General features: G+C 42.7%; 1 protein-coding gene across 1 annotated transcript; it reads left to right on the top strand.

Annotated features, from left to right (window-relative positions):
* The first annotated feature begins 4,759 nt into the window (after nt 1-4,759).
* Nucleotides 4,760-5,683, top strand: LOC137561999 (olfactory receptor 6Q1-like). The gene has a single exon (XM_068273342.1). The coding sequence runs from the start codon at nt 4,760-4,762 to the stop codon at nt 5,681-5,683; it is 924 nt and encodes a 307-aa protein (XP_068129443.1).
* Nucleotides 5,684-24,184: the final 18,501 nt, after the last annotated feature.

The following is a 24,184-nucleotide window of genomic DNA, read 5'->3' as shown; positions in this document are numbered from 1 at the left end:
ACTAAAATGTTACTACATCCTCTTATAATATCTCATTTGGACTATTGTAATATACTGCTTTGTGGACTACCAACTAACAGGTTGGCACCACTCCAATCTGTACTGACTGCAGCTGCTCGTCTCATTCATCTTTCTACCCGCTCTCCCTCTGCTGCTTCTCTATGTCAAGCTCTGCACTGGCTGCCAATTAACCAGAGGATCCAGTTCAAACTCCTAACCCTAATCTACAAAGCTCTCCACAATGTCTGTCCACTGTACATCTCACTAGTTTCCAGATACCAACCCAACCCCAATCTCAGATCTGCATGTGACCTTCTGTTGTCCTCCTCTAGAATCACCTCCTTGCATTTACGTATGCAAGATTTCTCACGTGTGTTACCCCTCCTCTTGAATCATCTTCCAGAACACATCCGTCACTCTCCAACCTATGATATCTTTAAACACTCCCTCAAAACTCACTTTTCCTGACAAGCATACCTTCTGCCTTAGGCCATTCACCCTTTTACCACTGGCCAAGTTGTAATTACTAGATAACCAAAAAACGCACTTCCTCAAGTTATGGATATTGTGTGCCACCCCACCTCTTGTTTCCCACCTATCCCTTTAGATTCTAAGCTCGCAAGGGCCGGGCTCTTTCACCCTTTTGTGTCTTGGAATTTGTCATAAAGTACATTTTATTTATCATGTTACTTTTGTCTCTGAAATTATCAATTCTGCATTTTGCAGAAGCAGGAGAGAATTGTACGGTGATGGCCATCAGTAAAAGCAAAAAGTTTTGAATCAAAATTATACCATCTATTGGCTAAGTTAGCCAATAAATAGTACCATCCTGATTCAAATCTTCATATATTTTGTACCAATGCTGTATTTGTGTACACCATCGTCTGTATTATCTTCCTATATTTTGTACCAATGCTGTATTTGTGTACACCATCGTCTGTATTATTATGTACCCCATGTTTGTTTCTTACTTTGTACGGCACCCAGGAATATGTTGGCGCTTTATAAATCAATAATAATAATAATAATACCCTGCCTACAGTCGGTAGGAACTGCTGTGTTGCCTCATGTGTTTTGTTCATGAAATGGTGAGCTCAGAAATGTCACTTCCTGTCACATTTCTCTGTTTCCCTCTTGCACTAATTTTCAAGGACTAAGCTAGAAGTTATGCTTTAACCATTTCAGCCCGCTGGGATTTTTCACCTTATGCATCAGAGGAATTTTCACCTCCCATTCATTCGCCAATAACTTTATCACTAATTAACACAATTAATTGATCTATATCTTGTTTTTTCCGCCAACAATTAGGCTTTCTTTGGGTAGTACATTTTGCTAAAAATTATTTTTTTATAAATGCGTTTTACCAGGAATATTAAAGAGAATCTGTATTGTTAAAATCGCACAAAAGTAAACATACCAGTGTGTTAGGGGACATCTCCTATTACCCTCTGTCACAATTTCGCTGCTCCCCGCCGCATTAAAAGTGGTTAAAAACAGTTTTAAAAAGTTTGTTTATAAACAAACAAAATGGCCACCAAAACAGGAAGTAGGTTGATGTACAGTATGTCCACACATAGAAAATACATCCATACACAAGCAGGCTGTATACACCCTTCCTTTTGAATCTCAAGAGATCATTTGTGTGTTTCTTTCCCCCTGCAGCTATCTTCCACTGAAGTGTCAGGCTGTTTCTTCCTGCAGAGTGCAGACAGCTCTGCCTGTATGTAATTCCTCAGTATGTGAAAGCCCAGCCAGCTCAGAGGAGGATTTATCCAGCTTGTAAAAGATAATAGAGCAGAGAGAAGCTGTACTAATCTAAATAACACACAGGCAGTGTGCAGAGAGGGGCCTGGAGGGGGGAGTGCATAGCAGAACCACAACACTGAAGAACTTGGCAGCCTTCCAGACACAGGCCGACAAGTCTGACAGGAGAGAGATAAGTTGATTTATTACAGAGATGGTGATAGTAGAACGTGCTGCAGTAAGCCAGATCACATTAGAATAGATTTTGGAACTTGTAGGATGGAAGAAAACCAGATGAAATTTTTGTTACGGAGTCTCTTTAAGGAAATAATGGAAACAAATTCATTATTTCTCAGTTTTCAGCCATTATAGCTTTAAAACAATACATGCTACCATAATTAAAACCTATGTATTGTATTTGCCCATTGGTCTCGGTTATTACACCATTTAAATTATGTCCCTCTCACAATGTATTTTATTTGGAAATAAAGGTGCATTTTCTCAGATTTGCATCCATCACTATTTACAAGCTTATAAATAAAAAAATGTTCGAAATATACTCTCTTCACACGCATATATAAAAAGTTCAGACCCTTAGGTAACTATATATGTTTTGTTTTTGTTTTTTTATTTGTAATTTTTTTTAAATTTTTTCATTAAAAATTTTATTTGGGTAATTTTTGGTGTGGGAGGTAAACAGTTAATTTTAAATAATATAATATAGGTTTATTTCATTAAAAAGTGGATGTAGATGTAGTATTACTATTTGGCCACAAGATGTGAGCATTTTCTCTTTTTTTGTCCTGAAAGCAAGAGCTCGCTTTCAGGATGTACTAGGAAGACGAGGATTTTTTTCTTATGTCAGAAAGACGGTCGGTCTTTCTAGCGGGCACTTAGATCAATGAATGGGAATTATATTCCCATACATTGATCGCTGGGCTAACGGGGGGCACCACGTGCATGCGCAGGCGTGCGCACGATCGCGGTTGGGAGCGCGCACCCGCACAGCAGCAGCTGCCTGGACCTGAGCTTCACGTCCAGGTGGCAGAAATGGTTAAAGGATGCCTGAAATAAGACAATTATGGATACTGTGGGCAGCACAGTGGTGTAATGGTTAGCACTCTCGCCTTGCGGCGTTGGGTCCCCAGTTCGAATCCCAGTCAGGGCAGTATCTGCATGGAGTTTGTATGTTCTCGCAGTGTCTGTCTGGATTTCCTCTGGACACTCTGGTTTCTTCATACATCCCAAAAAACATACAGAGAAGTTAATTGGCTATCCCCCTAAAATGGCCCTAGACTACGATACATACATTACACTATACATACATAGACATATGACTATGGTAGGAATTAGATTGTGAGCACCTCTGAGGGACAGTTAAGTGACAACAAGACAATATACTCTGTACAGTGCTGCGAAAGATATCGGCACTATACAAATGCTAAATAATAATAAAAATGCTGCCAGTCATGTTTATTCCCATTTTTTAATACCAATCACTTGACTGTCATGCTGACTTTTTGTAATGCCGACATTCTGGTCTAATACAATTGCAGCTAATGAGGTCCGGAAACATGATCTGCATATTTGTTTTAAGTCGTGGCCAATATTTTAGTACAGTATAAATCAGTGATGGCATCTTCTGTACTTTTCTTTATTTTTTTTATTACAATTTTTATTTTGAGTGTTGTAAGGTATTCAAACAAGTGGGTAACAAGCAATGTTCAAAGTTACACAGTTTTATAAGAGTCATAGTCAGAAAACACCAGGGTTGAAATTTTGGGATAAGCAACATACAGAGATAAAATTTTTGAAGAGCAGTAAAATGTACACACACACATTCTACCTGTAACTGTCGGACATAAAATCAAAAATCAATTCTATATTTGTATCTGGTAAACAAGTAGTAAGGATGCTAATCAGGCAATCCAAAAGTTAAAATCACTATTACTTTTCTTGTTGATAAATGATCATTTCCCAATTTACCTGACTCTTATTTGGTACACACAAAATTTGGTACACAAAAAGGAAGTTGCAGTGCATGCTGGGTTGTCCTTGTTTGCTTCTCTCTTTCACCTCAGACTTAAAGGGAACCATAGATGAAAGAAATAAAGATTTTATACATACCTGGGGCTTCCTCCAGCCCCATATGCTCCGATCGCTATCACGCCGCCATCCTCCTCTGCCCGCAGCTACGAGAACCGGGTCCCCGTCAGTCAGAGCCAGTCTAAGCGTAAGGGAAGGGCGCTTTTTGCGTATATCTCTGCAGCAGCTGCTGGAGAGATGCGTAGAGGGCGCACTTCTCCTGCATAGCTGGCTCCAATGATGTTGGTGACGGGACCCGGTTCTCGTAGATGCAGGCAGCGGAGGACGGCGGTGTGAGATCGAACAGATCGTATGGGGCTGGAGGAAGCCCCAGGTATGTATAACATCTTTTTAATTTTCCTGTCTCAGTGTCATCTCTGGTTCCCTTTAACTAATGCAGCCTGATTGGCTGAAGCCTCTTTCCCTCCTGTTTTTCCCTCCCACACCTCTGTTCCTCTCTGATTGGCCAATATTTCTCATGCTGAGACAATGCACTTTCTATAGTGAAGGGCGGGCAATGCAAACACAATCAGGCAGAGGAGAGTAAGGGAGGAAATTAAATCAGGAATAGCTTCAAAACAGCCACACTTAAAATGTGAAATGCTAAGAAGGATTTTCTCTTTTTTTTTACTGTAGAAAAATAACTAAAATCAAAATGTGGACAGTGCAATACATATGTTATGTAAGTAGAGCAAGAATTTATCTACTTATATATGTGTGTTTTTTCTGAGACAGTATGGCTGACAGCTCCTCTTTAAGAGAGTTGCCATGCCTTTAGTATCTATTATGCAACACTTTCATATTCTTCTTACCTCAAATCTCATTAAATTATAACATTTTCAAATTACCTTGTCCCAGTTTTCTTAGTACACATGTTTACTAACTTATTTTTCCAAAACTTTTTAGAGCCTTTATGTACAATATCCAAAAGATGAATAATAACAACCGAACATTTATAACAGAATTTTTCCTCCTGGGATTTGGAGACCTTCAAAACTTCAAAATTCTACTTTTCATCAGCTTCTTGACTATTTACCTCATGGCCTTAGTTAGCAACTGCCTTGTGGTTATCCTGATTGTGGTCAATAGGAGTCTTCATTCTGCCATGTTCTTCTTCCTCAGCCAGTTGTCCTTGTCTGAACTCCTCTTCACCAATAATATTGTGCCCAACATGCTATGGCTGATATTGGCTGGCGGTGGGAAAGTATCTATTGCAAGCTGTGTTTTTCAATTCTTTTTATTGGCATTTCCTATAATTGCTCAATGTTTAATGCTTGCCTCCATGTCGTTTGACCGATATGTGGCCATATGTAAACCATTGCATTATACCACGATCATGGCCTTTGGCCATCAAGTTCAAGTAGTCTCTTCTTGTTGGGCGGTTGGCTTCTTAGCATCCTTTGTAGTATATGTCTTTTTAAATCATTTAGAATTCTGTGGCCCAAATACCATCGATCATTACTATTGTGACATCTCTCCAGTGGTAGAACTTTCATGTTCACATAACCCTTCCGTTGAGTTGGTAGCTTCTGCATTGTCTTTTCCTCTCGTTGTCTGTCCATTTATGTTCATCACATCAACCTACATTTCCATCCTTCACACCATCTTGAAGATCCCATCCAATAATGGGAGGCAGAAGGCCTTCTCCACCTGTAGCTCTCATCTAATTGTTGTTGGCCTCTACTATGGAAGTTTAGGAGCCAAATATATTTTCCCAACTAACAGTAGTTCTATTAATTTAAACAAGAGCCTTTCATTGCTTTACACCTTGGTGACTCCACTAGTCAACCCTCTTGTCTACAGTCTGAGGAACCAAGAAATTAAAAGTGCTATTGGTAAACTACTCCATTTTTAGGACATATACCTACAAAAGGTGTACTCACATATACAGTACAGACCAAAAGTTTGGACACACCTTCTCATTCAAAGGGTTTTCTTTATTTTCATGACTATGAACATTGTAGATCCACACTGAAGACATCCAAACTATGAATTAGCACATGTGGAAGTATAGTACGTAACCAAAAAGCGTGAAACAACTGAAAATATGTCATATTCTAGGTTCTTCAAAGTAGCCACCTTTAGATTTGATTACTGCTTTGCACACTCTTGGCATTCTCTTGATGAGCTTCAAGAGGTAGTCACCTGAAATGGTTTTCACTTCACAGGTGTGCCCTGTCAGGTTTAATAAGTGGCATTTCTTGGCTTATAAATGGGGATGGGACCATCAGTTGCGTTGTGGAGAAGTCAGGTGGATACACAGCTGATAGTCCTACTGAATAGACTGTTAGAATTTGTATTATTGCAAGAAAAAAGCAGCTAAGTAAAGAAAAACGAGTGGCCATCATTACTTTAAGAAATGAAGGTCACTCAGTCCGAAAAATTGGGAAAACTTTGAAAGTGTCCCCAAGTGCAGTCTAAAAAACCATCAAACGCTACAAAGAAACTGGCTCACATGCGGAAAGGAAGACCAAGAGTCACCTCTGCTGCGGAGGATAAGTTCATCCGAGTCACCAGCCTCAGAAATTGCAGGTTAACAGCAGCTCAGATTAGAGACCAGGTCAATGTCACACAGAGTCCTAGCAGCAGACGCATCTCTAGAACAACTGTTAAGAGGAGACTGTGTGAATCAGGCCTTCATGGTAGAATATCTGCTAGGAAACCACTGCTAAGGACAGGCAACAAGCAGAAGAGACTTGTTTGGGATAAAGAATAAGAAAAAGAGAGAACACCAAGAGCCCAATATAGTGTAGTATGTACTGGTACTGTATAATTGGAAGAGTAATAATATTAATTTAATACTCACAAACCAGGGTTACCAAGTAGGCAACCACTGTCAAAGCAGGTGGGGAGATTGTCCTGACCCCACTCAGGATTAAAAAGTCGCTCTCTGTAGTAGAAGAAGGAAGGGTACAAGCCTCCACCAAGGGTGGACTTGATGTAGATAATAGGATAACAGAGGCGCCAACAGGACAAAAAAACACTAAAATAACTTGAAAACCCATCTTGGTAATAGAGGAGGCGGTGGTGGACTCACCCCCTCCAAGCAGAACACACGACTGTGGATTTTCAGTCAAAACAATTTTATTGGATACTCCAAATAAAGTGCAACGCATTTCACGGGATACAAACCCGCTTCATCAGGCAATAACAGATAGAAGTAAACAGCATCTGCCAGTATCATCATCACAGAGGCGCTCAGTGTTGATGATACTGGCAGATGCTGTTTACTCCTATCTGTTATTGCCTGATGAAGCGGGTTTGTATCCCGTGAAACGCGTTGCACTTTATTTGGAGTATCCAATAAAATTGTTTTGACTGAAAATCCACAGTTGTGTGTTCTGCTTGGAGGGGGTGAGTCCACCACTGCCTCCTCTATTACCAAGATGGGTTTTTAAGTTATTTTAGTGTTTTTTTGTCCTGTTGGCGCCTCTGTTATCCTATTATCTACATCAAGTCCACCCTTGGTGGAGGCTTGTACCCTTCCTTCTTCTACTACAGAGAGCGACTTTTTTATCCTGAGTGGGGTCAGGACAATCTCCCCACCTGCTTTGACAGTGTACCCACTCAGGATTAAGAAGTCGCTCTCTGTAGATTGGAAAAAAGGGAACCAAGTCCCCTCCACCAGGGGTGGACACACTTATTGTACAGTTGTACAGAGTTGCCAAAAGTATAAAAGTAGGATAAAATGTTTTAAAAGAGAACAATGGGGGGTTAGTGGTAGACTTACCTCCACAAAATAGACGCAGAAAAATGTTGCTGAATTCAACAAAATCCAATGCGCTAAGCTTGTATTGAGAATGTACGAGTCGATTTTACTCCAATTTTTTGCCTGATGAAGTGGGATGTGCCCACGAAAAGCATTGCATGTATCCAGAGTATGTAAATAAATCGCTTTTGCTGAATTAAGCAACATTTTTCTGTGTCTATTTTGGGGAGGTAAGTCCACCACTAACCCCCCATTGTTCTCTTTTATAAGATTTGATCCTACTTTGATACTTTTGGCGCCTCTGTACAACTGTACAATCTGGGCATCAAGTGGTTAACCTACAAAGCTCTCCACAATCCCTACATACAAGCCCCCTTTAAGGAGAATAAAGAAATAAAAGGGGAAAGAAGTGACAGAAAAAAAAACCTGTAGAAAAAAGAATACACCCCCTTCCCCCCCCCCCCCCCCCCAATAAAGCAATAAAGTTCAATAATCTGTATATTTACCTGAAGGGTGTAGACTATCTGGGGTTCACCATATTAAAGGGGAGTCCCAGATTCCTACATAAGCCCCCAATGTAAGCCCCCTTCCCCACAAGAGCTTTGTAGGCAAGGAGGAGAATTTGTTACCCTCCTAATGCAGAGCCCTCATATCATGTACCATGGGGAGTGGTATGGCTCATATAGCAGAGCCCCATGCAGGATGACTCACTATCCTGACTATACCACCCTGCATGGGTGACAAGGGGTTAATGAAAGCTTTGGAGGGTAGGGGGATATGTTCTTCCATAGCCCCTCCCCTTAGACTTTCAACTTTCACCTTGTTACCTGTGGGGCTCTGCCATACTAACCATACCAGTCCATTCCACGTGTCAGTATGCCATGAGTGACAGTTGCTCTTTACAATTGCCAAAAAAGTGTGCAGCGAGCAGGGAGGCTGGTCAGCATCTATATATAAATCTTTTTCAGGGAGTGTCTTTATGAAGAATAAAGGCCATGCTGAGAGCCCCCCATGAAGAGATGGACTAGCCCAAAACCTGTCGGTAATGTCAGATTTCTACTACTTACTGTAAGTGACAGCAACATAGGAGAAAAGTAATTTATGGCTCATTTTACTCTGGAAGAAATGTACTTTTTATTTATATGTGTTTACATATATTTTAAATGTTAACATTTTTGCGACAGTGATCCTTTAAATACTATTACACCTTCAGCCAACGAAGCCACCTTTTTTTTTTTTACTGGAGCACCGGCAAAAGCAAAGGTTTCCACCTGGCTCCCCATTCATCCACTAGGTGGACCAGTTGACCATCCTGCTTCTCATTAGTCCTGTAAAAATAAGGATGATTCTCACTGGTCCACCTAGTGGATGAATGGGGAGCCCCGCTAGGAACTTTGAAGATGCTTTTGCCGGTGATCCAGAGAAGAAGGAAAAGAGGATGGCATCAGTGGCAGTCACAGTGGGTCCCAGGAGGAATGGGAGGGGATGGTGCCAGGAGAGTGATGTGGGGTAAGTAGCTTTGGAGCCTGCTGGCTGTAGTGACAAACATCAAGTAACAGCAGGTAGTGCATTTCCAGTGCTGCGGTGCTTAAGAACAGTTCCAAGCAAAAATACCTCACATCCCATCACTTGGCATTCAGAAGTTTAGCCCAGGCAAATAGTTAGTACTCGTCTGAGCTATGCTCTTTATGCTCAGATATCGGTCAGGTGAAGCCGGCAAATTAATTTGCCAGTAAGAGTCGGTTCACACTTGTTTCAAAACTGTATCCATGGCTCCGTTCTTCTGCCCTGGGCAAAAACTGAGCCCCGGACACCAATGTTAAAAATAGTGACCGTCTTCACAAAATTGATCTGTGGGCTCCATTTCAGAAAACTGAAGGGGAGTCTGGATATTGCAGATTTTCCCAGAGCGCGGATCCCCGCGGAGGCAATGAAGGGCAACACAAAAACTGATCTCCCTCTACACAGAGAACTTTGCACACAGAACGGATGCCAAAGCAGATTGCCTACTGCTTGCTCCTCCCCTCAGCGTCATCACTGTGGACCTCTTTATCCAATAGAAACACACAGGAAGGAAGGACACTGTTTTTGACATATGTTTAAAAGGACTGGAAACGTTTGCTGCAAAAGCACAACATTTTGAAAAACGGATCAGTTTTTAGAAAAATGGATCCATTTACAATGCATTCCAATCTGCAACCTGACCAGTGTGGACCGAGCCTAAATCCTGAGCAATGTAAGGTGATAAGAAGCTTGCACACTTTGAGCTTCGTTCACAAAGCCGTGATAACTCTTATCACGGTCGCGCTAGCGTTTTAGCGCGCGTAACATTTTTTGCACAAAAACGCAAATTTTCACGTGTAAAACGGCCACGATTTCATGCGCAAATTCATGTTTGCACACGAAAAACTATACGGGTGTTTTAGCGCGCGCAAAATGCTAGCGCGACCGTGATAAGAGTTATCACGGCTTTGTGAATCAAGTCCTTTGAGCTTCATATCACCTTGAATTGCGGGTGGCCCCAGGCCTCAGATTAGGCGGAGATGTACTGTAAGTTGACTTTCAGGTACGTGTATTATTTTACCCTTCAAATATGGGTAATATCAGGGGCGTAACTAGGCCCCACCGGGCCCCCCTGCAGAATTTCAGACTTCAAAGTTTTGGGATGGAACCATTTTCATCAACTGTGTTAATGTCGGCTGTGAGACTTCTCTTTTCTTAGGGATGTCCAACACCTTGAACCTTGTCTTTAGGTATAGCCATTGTAAACTAGTGTGTCGAACCATTTTAGGTTATTTCATGATAGTAATCCTGCAAATATGAAATTCATGGGTATAGAGGCCCATGTGAAGAAATGGAGGGGGTCCAGCTTGGTCCGGGACATTTCTCAGGCAGAGGGGCGATGGATTTATAATTTAAAAACTATGACGCCCCAGGGTATGAATGTAGAATTATAACAAATGACCTGTGAGGTTTGTAGGTTTGAATTTGGTATATTGGATCCCATATGGGGATATGAGGTTGTAGACTAGTGAGAGACAGCTTTCCACATTGTTTAGAGGGGCAGGGGGACAGGATATTTATACAAAGATGTGAGAAATCTGTGGCTGTAGTATAAATTAATATGAGGGCACATTGCACTGTTTCACCCCGTGTCATTTTAGAAGGGCGAATGGGGAGTAGTTAAGCCTTAGGGGCACAGGGTAAGTAAATATTGGACACAGGCTTCTCCCCCATGGGTGGCCATAGTATATATGGTACACATGTAAATGGGGCCCCTTTGATTGGGACATCCATGGTTGAATAGGAGGTTACTAACCTAAGAAGGTTATTTTGCACAGACATGAATAGATGTTTGAGAAGTGAAGTAAATGAAAATTAATAATAATAAATGGTGATTTGCGGGTTAATCACCAGGGTGCCACCTCCATGCATGACGAGTCAAATGGGGCATTGATCATTAGATGAGCCATTTTTAGAGGTTTTGATGTAGTAGTCAGGAAAAGATATGTACAAATTTTAAAATTTAATTGCAAATCTAAAGTGTTTTTTTATGTGCATTAAACATAGAATGATAGCAGTTAGGTAGTCATCCAGTAGATGGCGCCAGTGCAGGAGATATATGGCTGATATAAGATCAAAGGCCCACTGATGCGGAAGCGAAACTGAGGCGCATGACAAGATGGATGATGCGCTTCAGCATATGTTAATCAGAATGTGATGACGTGGTCGCACGCGACCTACGGGTCGCGTTGGAGTCAGCGCGGGGGAAATTGGTATAAAGGACGTCGGACGCTCCAGTGACGTCAGCCTCTGATGAGTCCTTTGCGGACGAAACGCGTAAGGCGGAGCTTGGAGCGCCTGACGTCACTGGGAGCATACTGGGAAGCACGAGCCGGTTACAAGTTATACACAAGCGGAAGCGCCGCAGCGGAGACGGGACGCCGAAACCGCATTGGAGGTGACACCGCAAGGCTTATCTGGGCCTGATATGCGCATTATCCACCTATATGACGTGAGTGCATTTTAGCGCAGGGCATTGGCTACTAATGTTTTACGGTTTTACGCTATGTTTGGCCTTGTTGTTTTATTGTGATTTTAAGAGGAATCTGGATTAAACTCTTTTGAAGATTTGAGGCTGTTGGTTCGCTGGCTTATTGATTCATGCGAGAGACCCACCTGAAAAGTGAGGTGGACCATATCTGGTGAGCCTGCATTCTGAAGGGGTCGTGGCAATTATTACACCAAGTGTGGAGCACGTGTGGAGCACTTTAAATCACTGGGGTGTCAGTGTGAAAATATAACAGTAATGCACTATGTACAGGTTTTCATCCTGCAGGTTATGATATGAGAAGAGGAGCGCTGTCTGCATATGTATCAATTGTAAACTACTGGAACAGAGCAGAGTATGGACATCACACCAATCCTTTCTCTTATTTGTTACAAAAAGCACACGCATACATAAATATATAAATGAGACCCTTTAATGGATACCAGGGCTGACCAAAATTTTACAAACCGGGAGCAGGCCTCATGCACGCGGCTCCCCCCATTCTCCCCCTCCCCCCCCCCCCCCCCCCACTCTCACCCAAATGCCCCTTCAGGCTCTTCCGGGTTCAGAAGTAGTGCGCAGATGCTGACTCTGCATTGGGTGCCCTTGATCGCGCGCCTGCAGCCGGGAGCATGATGTCAGGATTGAAATTATGCGCATGCACAGAGTGCTTTCAGCCACAGGCATGCGATCAAGGATGTGCATAACCAGGGCAGAGCCTGCGCGCTACTTCCCGACCCAGAAGAGGCTGAAGGGGCATTTAGGTGAGAATGGAGGGGGACAGTAGGAGAACGGAGGGAACGGTAGTCATGAGGACTGCTTCACATACATTTTAAAATTTTTGTCAGCTCTGGTGTCCTTTAACCACTTCCCTACCACGGTATTTTGTGCTGATCGGTGCTGCGTGGGCTCTCCAGCCCGCAGCACCGATCAGCTAGCAGCCAGGCCGATCAGACTTCCCCCCTTTTTTCCCCACCAGGGGGATGTCCTGCTGGGGGGGTCTGATCGCCGCCGGCTGCTTGCGCTTGCGGGGGGGGGGCTCTTCAAAGCCCCCCTCCGCAGCGCTTCCTGGCCTCCTTCCCCTTCCCTCCCTCTCCCTCCCCCTGTGAGCGGCGCAGGACGGATTTTCGTCCTGCGCCTGATGGGATAGGCTTTAGCCTATCAGATGCCGGTGATCCCCGGCCAATCAGAGGCCGGGGATCACCGATCTCCTCTACGGCGCTGCTGCGCAGCAGCGCCGTATGCATGTAAGCACCGGGGAAGGTCTTCCCCGTGTGTTTACATTTACCCTGCGAGCCGCCGATCGGCTCGCAGGGTGTTCACGGAGACACCCTCCGGGAACTGACATGGAACGGCCGCTCATACGAGCGGCCGTTTCCATGTAATACACTTCAGGATTCAGGGGCGTGTATATACGCTCCGAGAATCCGGAAGTGGTTAAAGGAAACCAGAGCTGGTATAAACAAACGTTTTATACATACCTGGGGCTTCCTCCAGCCCTATACGCACGGATCGCTCCCACTCTGTCACTTCAGCCAGTGGGGGCAGTCTACGCATGAGAAGTGCGCCCTCTACGTATCTCTCTAGCGTTTGCTTCTCTGGCTCTGACTGACAGAAGTGATGGGACTCGGTATCGGAGCTGCAGGAAGACTGAGGATAGCGGGGTGGGAGCGATCCGTGCGTATGGGGCTGGAGGAAGCCCCAGGTATGTATAAAACGTTTGCTTTATACCAGCTCTGGTACACTTTAAAGGTAAACCCAAACATTGCTTCAGATTAAATCACAGTTTTAAGAGGTTGAAGTGTTCACTTGTTTGCACACTAGTGTAGGTAGAGTGAGGACCAATTCTATGGAGGGAACCTCATTGTTGGGGAACTGGTCCAGTACAACATGCTGACATACATTTTGGAAGCTAAGATGGTCCATTTCTGCAACAGAACACAACTTTGAGACCTGGGAACAAGGAGAGGAACGGACAACACACAGAGGTATGGGGATCCAGCATGGACATATCTCCATGCTCTGCCTCAGCTCAGATATACTTTGAAAAAATAAGCTTTTTTGTAAAATATCTGCAAACTATGCAGTTTAATAACACCTCAGAATGATCTGCACAGCAGCCTTATAAGTGGATCATATCTAACAATGACAATGTCACCATTAACCTCCTTGGCGGTAATCCCACGCTAGGGTCGGGGCGGAAAACAGCAGCTCAGAGCGGTAATCCTGACCGGTTCTCGGGGTAGCCGTTGTAGGCTGTGTGCAGAGCAATGTGCGCAGGGCCGGTTCTAGCTACAATGAGGCCTCGAGGCAACAGTAACATAGGGGGCCTCCTTAGCAATGCCCCTGAGCCAACTCCCAGGACCTATCCCACCACACTCCCAGCCACATAAAATCATTAGTTGTCCATCATATGTCCTCAAAAGTATTGCTGAAGACCCCCTAATTCCCCATCTCCTTTACCATACAAATTCACACAACGGGGTCTTACGTAATCCAGGCAGGACACAGGAGGCAGCACCATGCACTATGTTTCAGACTTCTCCCCACTATGCCTCTCTTCCTCATTCCCTGCAGGCATGTATGGGGGCACCATAGCTGGTAGGGAGGGAACACATCCTGTGGGGCCCCTACAGGCTCTGGGGCCCTGGGACAATTCCCCCTTTGCCTCTATGGAAGTGCCCTGAATATGTGCAGCGGGGGTTTCAACATTTATCCCAGGGGATGCCGACGCTGGCCGTCATTCTTCTTCCGCTCCTCTGAGGCTCTGCTTCCCCTGCCTTCCCCGGTGAGATCACCGGCTGTCGTCATGATGACAGCTAGCAATCTCACTTTAGGGTCACAGTGCCACCCGGAGGATGGAGGAAAAACTGCAGGAGCCAAGGAGGTGAGTGATTGCTGGAACTGCTGCCGATCTCACTGGCAGCATGATTTTTTCCAGTGGTCTCAAGGCTGGTAGTGCGTGAGAGTCTGGGGTCCCTTCTTTCCGTTCAGAGGATGAGAGTGTGTTTTCCTTAGAGAGTGTGTTTCCTTAGAGAGTGTCCAGTGCACTCATAATTTACATCCCTCTAACTAACTTATAACTCAGCCCCCCAGGTTAACTGGACCCAATCAAGAATTGAAAGGTGTGACTACAAGTTTAAAATTAACTAGCTCATTTGAATATCAATTTCAAGATAATTTTGATACCAACATTTTTTCCTATTTCTGGATATGCAATTTTCTAGCAGGGGGCATTCTCGTACTACATTCTGAGAGTATATAAAAACATTTAAGCTTTGAAATCCTCCTAATCTAACAAGCATATTATTTGTTAGTATTTCATTAGATTGGAAGAATGGTCATAATCCCTTAATACCTTAAAGCAGACCCAAACCAAATATTTTTTTAATTAAAAATATTTTGTTGCACCACTCTGACACATACAAAGATAAATAAACACTCCTTCAAGCCTATGAACATTTCAGTGCATGCTTTTCACCCTTCTCTTTTCATAACTAGGGTTATACAGGTGGCAGCCATTAGCAATTCCTCCTTTGCCGGACACCACCTACTCCACCAGTTTGCCGGATTTTGTCCCGGCAATTTGAAAGGAAGTGAGGGGTTCCTCCAATAATTGTAAAATATTTTATATCATCATGCAGCTGAAAAAAGGCTGCTATTTATTATTATAATTTAGAAAATAGATGTTATATCTGACATTTTGTATTTTTAATTTGGGTCCACTTTAACACATAAAACTGGTCAAAACTAGCTCTTCGGGCCAATTCAGCTGGTCAACAATAAGTTATGACTCTGTTTGAGAACAACCATTTATAATTTAAGAATGTTATCCCAGCAAATATGGCTCTTCTAGGTCTCTTGAGTGTCTGGCCTAGGAGTTAAACATTAAAACATAGGTGTAAGCTCTGTAGAAAACCTCAGAATAACAGTCTACATTTCGTATTAAGTATAAACTGAGATATGATATTTAAGTATATTTAAATATATTTCATATATCACTTACACAAGAATATGAACATAATGTTTATTATACTACATTATATGTGAGAACCACTATGAACAATGAAATATTCCTAATAATGAAGATTTTCATGCAAGGAATATATCCCATTATTCTAACTTCAAGCTGTCTTCACTTCTAACCTTTGGATGGCAAATAGAGACATTGGGACTTCAATATTGTCCAAGGCAGAGTAAACTCTTAAGATTTGTCTAAAGATTAAAGGACAGCTGAGGTGACATGTGACATGATGAGATAGACGTGTGTGTGTACACTGCCTAGCACACAAATAACTAGGCTCTGTCCCTTTTTTTCTTTCTCTGCCTGAAAGAGTTAAAAAACAGGTATGCAAGTGACAGTTTCTGTACGGGTCGGGACCGGGTCAGACTTGGTCAGACTATAGCATAAACCTCACTGATAAGTAATTACAGCCATAAAATATTTTCCTGCTAGTAAATGGTGTCTGAGAGCAGGAAAAAGATAAAATGGGTCAATAATTCAATGATTTGAGTTCTAGCATACTTCAGTGAAGGTGTCATTGAGCAGAGATAATGAAACAGTAAAAACTTAAAAACTAGATTGAAATATATATAAAAAAAACCTGTGGGATAGGAGGATAGATACAATTGTTTTTCTCATCAGGTTATTTTGACCTCGGATGTCCTTTAAGAATAGTCACATACAGTGGTGTGAAAAACTATTTGCCCCCTTCCTGTTTTCTTATTCTTTTGCATGTTTGTCACACTTAAATGTTTCTGCTCATCAAAAACCGTTAACTATTAGTCAAAGATAACATAACTGAACACAAAATGCAGTTTTAAATGATGGTTTTTATTATTTAGTGAGAAAAAAAACTCAAAACCTACATGGCCCTGTGTGAAAAAGAAATTGCCCCCTGAACCTAATAACTGTTTGGGCCACCCTTAGCAGCAATAACTGCAATCAAGCGTTTGCGATAACTTGCAACAAGTCTTTTACAGCGCTCTGGAGGAATTTTGGCCCACTCATCTTTGCAGAATTGTTGTAATTCAGCTTTATTTGAGGGTTTTCTAGCATGAACCGCCTTTTTAAGGTCATGCCACACCATCTCAATAGGATTCAGGTTAGGACTTTGACTAGGCCACTCCAAAGTCTTCATTTTGTTTTTCTTCAGCCATTCAGAGGTGGATTTGCTGGTGTGTTTTGGGTCATTGTCCTGCTGCAGCACCCAAGATCGCTTCAGCTTGAGTTGACGAACAGATGGCCGGACATTCTCCTTCAGGATTTTTTGGTAGACAGTAGAATTCATGGTTCCATCTATCACAGCAAGTCTTCCAGGTCCTGAAGCAGCAAAACAACCCCAGACCATCACACTACCACCACCATATTTTACTGTTGGTATGATGTTCTTTTGCTGAAATGCTGTGTTACTTCTACGCCAGATGTAACGGGACACATACCTTCCAAAAAGTTCAACTTTTGTCTCGTCGGTCCACAAGGTATTTTGCCAAAAGTCTTGGCAATCATTGAGATGTTTTTTTTAGCAAAATTGAGACGAGCCTTAATGTTCTTTTTGCTTAAAAGTGGTTTGCGCCTTGAATATCTGCCATTCAGGCCGTTTTTGCCCAGTCTCTTTCTTATGGTGGAGTCGTGAACACTGATCTCAATTGAGGCAAGTGAGGCCTGCAGTTTTTTAGCTGTTGTCCTGGGGTCTTTTGTGGCCTCTCGGATGGGTTTTCTCTGCGCTCTTGGAGTAATTTTGGTCGGCCGGCCACTCCTGGGAAGGTTCATCACTGTTCCATGTTTTTGCCTTTGTGGATAATGGCTCTCACTGTGGTTCGCTGGAGTCCCAAAGCTTTAGAAATAGCTTTATAACCTTTACCAGACTGATAGATCTCAATTACAGTATTTTTGTTTTCATTTGTTCCTGAATTTCTTTGGATCTTGGCATGGTGTCTAGCTTTTGAGGTGCTTTTGGTCTACTTCTCTGTGTCAGATAGCTCCTATTTAAGTGATTTCTTGATTGAAACAGGTGTGGCAGTAATCAGGGCAGGGGGTCACTACAGAAATTGAACTTAGGTGTGATAAACCACAGTTAAGTTATTTTTTAACAAGGGGGGCAATCACTTTTTCACACAGGGCCATGTAGATTTGGAGTTTTTTTTCTCACTAAATAATAAAAACCATCATATAAAACTGCATTTTGTGTTCAATTATGTTATCTTTGACTAAAAGTTAACAGTTTTTGATGAGCAGAAACATTTAAGTGTGACAAACATGCAAAAGAATAAGAAATCAGGGGCAAATAGTTTTTCACACCACTGTATATCTTGAGCATTTTGTCAGCAGTCTGAATGAGGTGAAATGACCTATCCTTTCTAAATGTTACTGATATATCATTACATTTACTATATAGCATTATATCTTATAAAAGTAAAATAAAATATATACTTCTTTTAATCCATATGATAGATCAGGGGTCTCAAACTTGCGGCCCTCAATACAATATTTTGTGGCCCTCGCCGGCAAAAGCTTCCTTATAGTTCGCTTCAGTGCTCCCAAGTAATCTGCCGCATCCCCGCCGCTAAACGAGGGTTGCAGAGCCCCCAAATCGCCCGGGGGGCAATACGCCAGCATTTCCTGCAAGGGGCAGAGCTTTCAGCTTCAGCTCTGCCCCTCCTGACGTCAATCCCCGCCTCTCCCCGCCCCTCTCTGTGAAGGAGTGAGGGGCAGGCAGAGGCAGCGATGCGCCGCGAATGTGAAATTCCTTATGCGGCCCAGCCTCATCCTGACTTTGCCTCCTGCGGCCCCCAGGTAAATGGAGTTTGCGACCCCTGTGATAGATCAAACATGCATGAATATATAAATCAGGATACACTTGCTAATATTTATAATAAACCATGCAATCCTATAATGTTATATTCTCAAAGAACATTAATTATGTTTTTATTCAACTTATAAATCTTTATTAATTACTTCTTGATATCTGAAAACCCGACACTCCTAATCTCAGCTCATTACCTGCATATAGTAACACCTGGGAGCCTGAAATCTTGCTGGTTGTAGGGGATCAAATACTTATATCACTCATTACAATGCACATCAAGTTCTGACTTTGAGACGCTGGGTTTTTGAGGGTTCTTTTATGGTTATTCTAACTCTCACACCTACAATAAACCCACCATTAAAATTATAGACTGGTCATTTCTTGGTCAAAGGGCAAAAATCAGCTGGGGTTTAAATACTTCTTTCATTCACGGTATCTGTACTTAAAATGGAATAATTTGCGAATAGCGCTTCTCATCTCTTGGTTTCTCAAGCTGTAGATTAAAGGATTGACTAAAGGTGTCACTACAGCGTACAGCAAAGAGAGACCCTTGTTTATGTCAACAGAACTCTTGGTTGACGGAACAATATATTTTGATCCTAAGCTCCCAAAGTAAAGACCCACCACAGTCAGGTGGGAGCTACAGGTGGAGAAGGCCTTCTGTCTCCCCACGGTGGAAGGCATCTTAAAGATGGTCCCAAGGATAGACACGTAGGTTGTTGAAATGAACACAAATGGAGAGATAACTAGAGGAAAAGTCAAAGTAGATGCATACAGCTCAACAGAGGAGTTTTCCGAACATGAAAGTTCTACTACAGGGGAAAGATCACAGTAAAAATGGTTGATGGTGTCCAGACCACAGAATTCTAAATTATTTAATAAAACATAAAGTACTAAGGATACTGTGAAGCCCAACAACCAGCAAGAGGTGGCTATTCCAGTCTGCCGACCAATGGTCATGATAATGCCATAATGTAATGGTTTACATATGGCCAAATATCTATCAAAGGACATAGAACCTAAAAGTAAACACTGTGTAACCACAGGGACTGCTAATAAATAAGACTGAAAAAAGCACCTGCCAATAGATACTTTACCACCACCCACCAATATCAACCATAGCAGGTTGGGCACAATGTTGCTGGTAAAGAGGATTTCTGAGAAGGACAAATGGCTGAGAAAAAAATACATGGGAGAGCGAAGACTCTGGTTGACTATAACTAAGATAATAACGAGGACATTGTTGGATACAGTCATAACATACACAATTAGGAAGACGATGAAGAGTAGATTTTTGAAGCTGTGAAGGTCACCGAAACCCAAAAGCATAAATTCTGTGATTAGTGTATAGTTCTTCCTTGTCGTCATTTCAACATCCCAAAAAAGTGGAAGTTCTGGCAAGAAAAAAAACAAAACAAATGAAACTGTTCAGAAACTTGTGACACTACGTGTTAATCTGCAAAATAACTTAGTAATACTCCACTTTTATTGTTCAAACTACATTAAAGCGAACACGAGCCGAAGCTCGGGTTAAAAAACAAATATTTACCATGAATAGAGGGAAGCCTCAGGATCTTATTCAGGCTTCACACGGTTGTCGGAAGCCCGCTGTTGCTGAGTGCGGACCTCCTCCACATCGTGGCCAGTGGCCACGCGGCCACATTCATCCACATTCATGGCCTTGAATTAGAAGCTCGAGCATGCATGCACAGTAGCACAGAGCCCATGGCACTCAGCAACGTGGGACAGAAGGCCACTAAGGGAAGCCTCAATAAGATCCTGAGCCTTCCCTCTCTTTAGGCAAGTATCTGATTTTGTGTACCCGAGCTTCGGCTACAGCACGATTTACAAATCAGAGCCTTACAGAGCCTTACAGAGCCATACTCTTCCTTCAGGAAAGTTTTGGCAAAGTAGAAAATTGTTTAATTTCTCAAATTTATGTTCTTCAAATTGTAAAACCCAGCACCAGTCAGATACCTCATTATACAGAACAAAATTGTAGTTGCTCAAATTAGACTAATAACTTTTATTATAACTATATTAATTATTCTATTTATAAAGCGCCAACATATTACACAGCATTCGACAATAGACAAATTGAGAGACAAACAACAAGGAAAAAGGTACAAGATACAAGATCATGCGATGGAGTTTAGGTTTTGAGGCCACATGGTTGGAGTAAAAGTCAGACTGCAGAAAGGGTGCCCAACAAAGGGGTGCATGATCAAGTTAGACACACTAGGGGGCGGAACCTGCCAGGGGTTTAACGTCTAGTGGGAGGGGTTAGGGACAAACTAGCTATGGGTTACAGAATAAATGCTCATCAGAGTGAGTTATAGCATTGATACAGGGTGGTAGCTGGTGGGTGATCTTGAAGAGGTGAGTTTTGAAGACTTGTTTGAAGATGTCAACCTGATGGGTGTCTGTCGGAAGGGAGTTCCAAAGACCAGTGCTGGGACAAGGTCCTCCAGCACCCAAGGCTGAGACGCCAAAGTGCACCCCGCCGCCCCCCATCCCTCCCACCCCAGCAGTCACACTTTTTGCTATTAGATTAGTTCCCCAGGGCCCCCAACACCTTAATCTCTAGTTATATGGCTTGCAGTCACTGCCATGTATCCCCTTTTCTTATTTCTGTCTGCTTCAAACACAATAGGGGAATGATAGCTGAGTGAGCTGTGCGCCCCCTCCTACACTGCGCCCTGAGGCTGGAGCCTCTCTCGCCTCTGCCTCAGCCCAGCCCTGCCAAAGACTAATGTATGAATTCAGGAGGTTGAGCTCAAACTCACAGAAAGCCAGCAAATTCACACAACTCCTCAATATACTTAATTGCTGGAATCACATATCCACAGAAATGCGGGTAAGCCACTTGTATAGGGTTCCCTCATTGAGATTGGCCTTCCGCTGGCTCAGGAGGGCTTGCTTGCATGTCCTCAAACACCGAAACAGTTACACAAATTGCATTGACGTGAATAGCGCGACGTTAGTAGTTAATCGTAAATCCCCCACATGCTATAATCGCCAAATTTGCTAGGTATGTTAAGAAGAACAGTGGAAGGGGGGAGGGAAACATAGTTTTTGAGTAGATCGATTTTAAAGGTATGATAAGAAAAATGTTTTTTCAACATGGTTAGATGACGTTTATCCCCAGAAAAAGCAGTGAATTTCATGCTGGGGTTTCCTGTTCCAACAGTGTAATGACCGACAGGGAACCCCAAGGCAAATTGTAAAGCTTTTGTTGTGGATCGCTGTAAAGCCACAATACTGCTGTATAAGGATTTCTGGCAAATATACCTATTTGTATTTTTGAAAAATTATGTGGGGTCCTCCCTTCCAAGCCTTGATGCCCTTGTCACCCACAGACAAAGCACAAAACATGGACATGGCACTCAAAGAGCTCTGATCAGCAACAAGCTGTATTGGAGCTTAAGAGACAATACACAACATATTTTGGGTGGAGTACCACCCGCAGTCCAAGCTGGTATTAACATGAAAGGAGAAATGGTTATTGGTATACTCGTACAATCACATGTGATAACAGTTCAATCAACTGGCACACACCATAGCGGGCTGAATGATGGGTTGGGGCAGGGCACAAAAAGCCAGACAGCTGTTTCACCTAGGTTGCTTCATCAAAGGCTTAGACCTTAGGCTTAGAAAGCATTTGATGAAACACCATGCGTGCAACGACCATCAGGCTTTTTGTACCCGCCCCCACTCACCATGCCACCTCCTCTGGTATGTGCCAGTCTATTGAATTGTTATCACATGTTCAATTAATCAGTTATTGTACAAAGCACTACAGTGAAACTTCACAAGCTGTGCCAGCCTCTGTCTCTCCTCTCATGTTTTGATGAACATCTATTCCTATTGGTCAGAGCACGCTGTGATTTTGTGAGCGGTCGCCGGCCAGACCTGTCCTCCAACACAGGTTCAGTAGCGCCAATTGTCTTTGTTCTTTGAACTGTTGGAAGCAGGTATTAAACAGCCAACTATCTTACAAGTATTGCCTGTGTATGACCCATTCCTTGTGATGTGATCTGCCTTCATCATATTTACCATTTGCAGGTTTGCATATAGTGATTTTAATTACAGCTATTTAAATTTCTTAGCTCACTTGTTTCACACCTATTGCCTGGTGGCTTAGCTGTATCTTCAAACAGGGTCTGTTAACCTTACACCCTGATTTATTTGCATTTGTAGAGACCTGCGCCCCCCCCCCCCACCCCCACACACACACACACACACACTCCTAATCCACTCTCATGCTACTTCCTGATTAGACCTTTGCTCTGGCTGAATATATAACAAACCTTTAGGGCCCATTTCCACTGGCTACGTTGCGATTAAAAAGCGCATCGCCGTTATTTTTCTAATCGCTAGAGCACCACGATAACATAACATGTAAATCGTGGTGCTCTTTTTCCACTACAGCGCTTCAATCGCGATTCGTTTTTTGCTGAAACGCGATCGCCGTCCTGCGCAATTCTCGTCGCAGTCACGTTACATTCTGGGCGGCGGTACAGCAGAACGCCGACAGTGGAAAAAGGAGCCTGCGTGATCGCAAGCACAGGTGATTTGCGCTTGCGATTGCGCTTGCTAGTGGAAAAAGGCCCTAAGTCAGCTTTGGGTGGCGTGTCAGCTGGGTGGGCTTTTTATAGGGATGCATTTTTAAAGGAACACCACCGCGAAAATTATAAAATTGAAAATGCATGTAAACACATTCAAATAAGAAGTACATTTCTTTCAGAGTAAAATGAGCCATACATTACTTTTATCTTATGTTGCTGTCACTTACAGTAGGTAGTAGAAATCTGACAGAACTGACAGAGTAGCCCATCACCTCATTAGGGATTCTAGGGTTTTCTTTATTTTCAAAAGCACTTAGCGAATGGCAGTTGCTCCGTCCAACTGCCAAAAAAAGTGGACAGCATCTTTATATAAATCTTTTTCAGGGAGTGTCTTTATAAAGAATAAAGGCCATACTGAGAATCCCCTATGGAGAGATGGGCTAGCCCAAAACCTGTCAGTTCTGTCAGATTTCTACTACTTACTGTAAGTGACAGCAACATAGGAGAGAAGTAATTTATGGCTGATTTTACTCTGGGAGAAATGTACTTCTTATTTGTACGTGTTTACATGGATTTAGCATTTTATACTTTATCGCGATAGTTGTCTTTTAAGGATGAAACGATGTAATTAACCAGAATTCACCAGCGATTCAACACAATTTTGCAACACACCAAAGGTAACTTCCTCTGTTTGATAACCTCAGTTTGATGGCTGAACACCATTGCAGCCTAGAGAGATTATCATGGAATCTCGATGCAGTCCCCCTCCTATCGTGTCATCGCCCCTTCCCTTTAGATTGTAAGCCCTTGGCAGGACCCTCCCTACTTGTGTATTCTACCTGATCGTGCATCCTGCTCACAGAATAACAGGGACTTGCGTTACTTGGACTACTACTCCAGTGCATGATCTGGCATCAAGGCAGACTTGTGAGGAATTCAGGGATGGTCGTAGTCACCCAACTTCGCTACGCTGGAACTACGCGTAGTTTTACGCAATTACGCTTCGCCAAACTACGGCTTCGAAATCAAATATTCGTTTTGTATGCATTTTGTAGTCTACGCATTAAAATACGCAATTACGCATAATGCGAAGCGTTTCGTATGCAGATGCTTATGCTCGTATGCAGAAAATTGTATGCATTAATTCCTAGTTAAATGCTTATCCCGTGAACTTTTCTATGCGTACATTCCCCTTTCCAATAAATTTGTAAGCATACAA

This window comes from Hyperolius riggenbachi, chromosome 3 (genome assembly GCF_040937935.1).
Source record: "Hyperolius riggenbachi isolate aHypRig1 chromosome 3, aHypRig1.pri, whole genome shotgun sequence".
NCBI classification, from domain to species: domain Eukaryota; kingdom Metazoa; phylum Chordata; class Amphibia; order Anura; family Hyperoliidae; genus Hyperolius; species Hyperolius riggenbachi.
The sequence above is the reverse complement of the archived record's forward strand: the minus strand, read 5'-3'. Positions and strand labels throughout refer to the sequence as shown.